This window comes from Brassica napus, chromosome C3 (genome assembly GCF_020379485.1).
Source record: "Brassica napus cultivar Da-Ae chromosome C3, Da-Ae, whole genome shotgun sequence".
Classification (NCBI taxonomy): Eukaryota; Viridiplantae; Streptophyta; class Magnoliopsida; order Brassicales; family Brassicaceae; genus Brassica; species Brassica napus.
Window position 1 is genome coordinate 31,815,811 of NC_063446.1, and position 3,760 is coordinate 31,819,570.

At 36.8% G+C, this 3,760-nt stretch overlaps 1 protein-coding gene and 1 pseudogene across 1 annotated transcript; both read left to right on the top strand.

The window, feature by feature from the left end:
• Nucleotides 1-866: 866 nt before the first annotated feature.
• LOC106416563 (transmembrane emp24 domain-containing protein p24beta3) lies at nt 867-2,278 on the top strand. Its single transcript, XM_013857493.3, is given in 7 exon segments — nt 867-1,197; nt 1,318-1,333; nt 1,336-1,375; nt 1,377-1,501; nt 1,602-1,664; nt 1,667-1,705; nt 1,913-2,278. Coding segments are annotated over 7 exon segments (648 nt in total). The 5' UTR covers nt 867-966; the 3' UTR covers nt 2,047-2,278.
• A 181-nt stretch (nt 2,279-2,459) lies between these two features.
• Nucleotides 2,460-3,760, top strand: part of LOC125583012 — a 2,627-nt pseudogene continuing 1,326 nt past the window's right edge.

A 3,760-nucleotide genomic window follows, 5' to 3' on the forward strand; every position in this document is an offset into this window, starting at 1 on the left:
ATAAACCACTAATGATCTAAAACAAATATCTATGTATGTAAAACTGAAAACAAACACTCGCGCGGTTGCCCAGATCAAGATCTAATTTATTAGTTAAAATTCAAAATTACAAAATCAATATCGAGATCTTCTAGAAAAACAAATTATTACATAAGATGCGTTTGAAAAAAAAATATAATATAGAAAGTAACAAAAATTGGAGTAAATGTTTTTACTCTTAATCCCACTTGAATATATCAATTAAGATGAAAAGATGAAAAGATGAAAAGTTTTTACTCTCTCATGTTAACTGTAAATAATTATTTTGTTTGTTTTTTCTGATTTCTCTCTTTTTTATTCTTGTATAATGTAAAGTAAATACTCCCTCCGTTCTTTAATGATAGACTTTCTAGAAAAAACGTTTGTTTCAGAAAGATGTATTTTTTGTATTTTCTATGAAAAAATTGCAAACTTCAAGAAAATAATTGTTTTTATTGAATTATTATGGGTTAAAAGTTATTAAAAATTGAAAATTACAGAAAACGATACATTTATTATGATAGTTTAATGTATTTTCTTAATATGTGTGAAAATATTAAAAAGTCTATCTTTTTAGGAACAGAGGGTATTAGAATAAACACAACCGATCAACAATTAATTTTTCCTTGTTACTCTACTGATGTTTCCATTCAGACTCTAGATTTTGTTCCTTTTTTTCGCCATCAGATTTTGTTCCTTAAAAACATTGTAATTATCTTTTAACCAGAAAAGATCATTTAAATTATCATAAAACCTTTAATATAAATTTAAACCAGAAGCAACCCGTTGACTACCTCCAAAATCTCACCGTATCGTAACAAACCGGTTTAATTTCCGGTTTACTTCAGCTAAAGCGCAATTAAATCCTCTCTTCTTCTTCTTCTTCTACGATTGGAGAAACAAACGGAAAATTTGATCGGAGAGAGTTAAGATCTAAGGAAAGGGAAGATGGAGAGCAGACAATCGAGCAAGAACTCGAAGAAGACCTATGTTTTTTTATTGCTTGCCTTAATACTATTGAGTTCGATCGAGCGAATCTCGTCGCTCTCGGTGACGGTTAGCGACGATGAATGCGTCCAAGAGTATGTCCTTTACGAAGGAGACACCGTCTCCGGAAACTTCGTCGTCGTCGACCACGAAATCTTCTGGGGATCAGACCATCCCGGTTTGGATTTCACGGTAATAGATCTCAATGTTTAAATTCGTTACGAATTTCCGACAAGACTTTGGTTTTGTGTCGTTGTCTTGATTAAGATTCGAATCGAAAGTTTGAGACTTTACCTTTTGCTATTGGTGTAGGTGACGTCTCCAGCTGGGACATTGTACAGACGTTGAAGGGAACATCAGAGATAAGTTTGTTTTAAGGCGCCGAGAAGTGGAATGTACAAGTTCTGTTTCCACAACCCTTACTCTACTCCTGAGACTGTCTCCTTCTACATTCACGTTGGTCATATCCCCAACGAGCATGACTTAGCCAAAGACGTTTTGTTTCCATTCATCCTTATTATTAACCGTTTCTGCGTTGCGACTAGTTTTGTGTTAGCTCTTACTTACTGATGCTATGTTCCCTCCGTTTTCCTTAGAACATTTGGACCCGGTGAATGTTAAGATGCTGAGGATGGAGGGCTTGGATGCTGTTGTTGCTGAGCAAAGTATTTGAAAGCACGTGATACTCGTCACCGTCATAGTGAGTTTTCTTCTCCTTTCATCTTTTACACTTTGTTTTGTAGATTTTTCGACTCATTCCCGTCGTGATATGAAGAACTTTTCCCCAAGATACAACCTTTAGAGTCTATCAATTTAAGGATGGACGAAGATACATGCTTTTTAATACGATGCAACATTCTTTTGTTGTGTGATTGATTTGTGTGCGTTTGGGAACTTTGGGGTGCAGCTAATGAGAGCACGAGAAAGCGGGTGATATTCTACACAGTAGGAGAGTACATATTCCTAGCAGCAGCAAGTGGTCTTCAGGTTCTCTACATCCGCAAGCTCTTCAGCAAGTCGGTTGCTTACAACAGGGTTTGAACATAACTAAAACCCCATCAAGGTTTTTATGTTTGAACTGATAAACACAAAAGTGGTAGTTAATTAAGAGCTTAATAGCTAAAGACCCCTTTTTTGTTTTCGGTTTTGTACAATTTTTCATTGGCTTCAGTTTCGCTTATGTTTAACATGGAGAAAAACTAGATAAGCTTATATTCTGTAACATTTATCTTACCTTTGGGATTATCTTATCATATGATCATCATTCACATGATTTTAGCATTAAACCCGTTTAATAAACAGACAGAACAATCTAAAGATAAGATTGGCGTAATGCAAATCCACCTCTTGTTTTGAGAAATTTTCATAATCAAAAGTCAAAACAAAGCTACTCTGTGTTTTATTATCTTGAAGAGGAACTAGCATTAACGTGCGATGAGATAATCATTGAACCAAAAAACAAACGTGGTAAATGAAACAATAAATTCTTGAAACGTGGAGGAAAAGGACCGAATATTTCTATATTCCATTTCAAGAAACTAAAGCCACTATAAGAAAATGCCCATTCAACGATCGTAAAAGTCATTTTCTCTACTTTTAATCTCTCCCTCTGTTTTACTGTCTGTGTGATCAAGAAGAAAGAAAATGTTGGCGATTTTCGACAAGAAAGTGGCAAAAGCCCCCGAGGCTCTAACGAGTCAGGAAGGTGGATCTGTTTGTGCTCTTAAAGATGGGTTCTTACCAAACCACTTTGCTTCCATCTACCCTGGTGCTGTCACCACCAATCTCGGATCTTCTGGTCTCATCGCTTGCTCCCTCCACAAGCAGAACCCTCTCCTCCCCAGGTTCTTGCATTCACGGATTTGATATTTTAGTTATATATTTACGTCTAAACATGATAACATGTTTCTGTCTAAACATGACAAGATGTTTGACTGCCTGCAAGAAATATATATATATATAGGATCATGGTGTACTTTTTGTTTGGTTCACTGATAGATCTGAGTCATAGATCTATTGTTTTATCCTGTGTTCTTATTGGAATTTTATTGTTGATTTCGAAATGGCTTTGTGTGATAGATTGTTTGCTGTGAATGATATGTTCTGCATCTTCCAAGGACACATAGAGAACATTCCATTTCTTAAACAGCAATATGGACTCACAAAAACAGCAACCGAGGTCACTGTTGTGATCGAAGCCTACCGAGCCCTCAGAGACCGTGGTCCATACCCTGCAGATCAAGTCGTGAGAGATTTTCAAGGGAGATTTGCCTTCATGCTCTTTGACTGCACCACAAAGAATGTCTTCCTTGCTGCGGTTAGTTTTGATTTTTTTTTTTCCTTCTTTGTATTTGTTCTAACATACTGTAGTACTGAGGTATGGATGTTTTGCAGGACGCAGATGGTAGCGTTCCACTATTCTGGGGAACTGATGGTGAAGGCCATCTCGTTCTTTCTGATGAGCTTGAAACCGTGAAGAAAGGTTGTGGTAAATCATTTGCGCCATTCCCTAAAGGTAACGCATAAAACATTTTCCTATGCATACCTCATTCTTCTTGGATCTAAAGTGCATATATGGTTGTATGCTTGTATATTATAGGGTGCTTCTTTACCTCGTCTGGAGGTGAGGAGCTTTGAGTTTCCATTGAACGAGTTAAAGCCTGTACCAAGGTGGACAGTTCGGGTCAGGTGTGCGGTGTGCTTTTCAAAGTGGATTCCGAGGCCAAGAAAGAAGGTGCAATGCCTAGATTCGGCA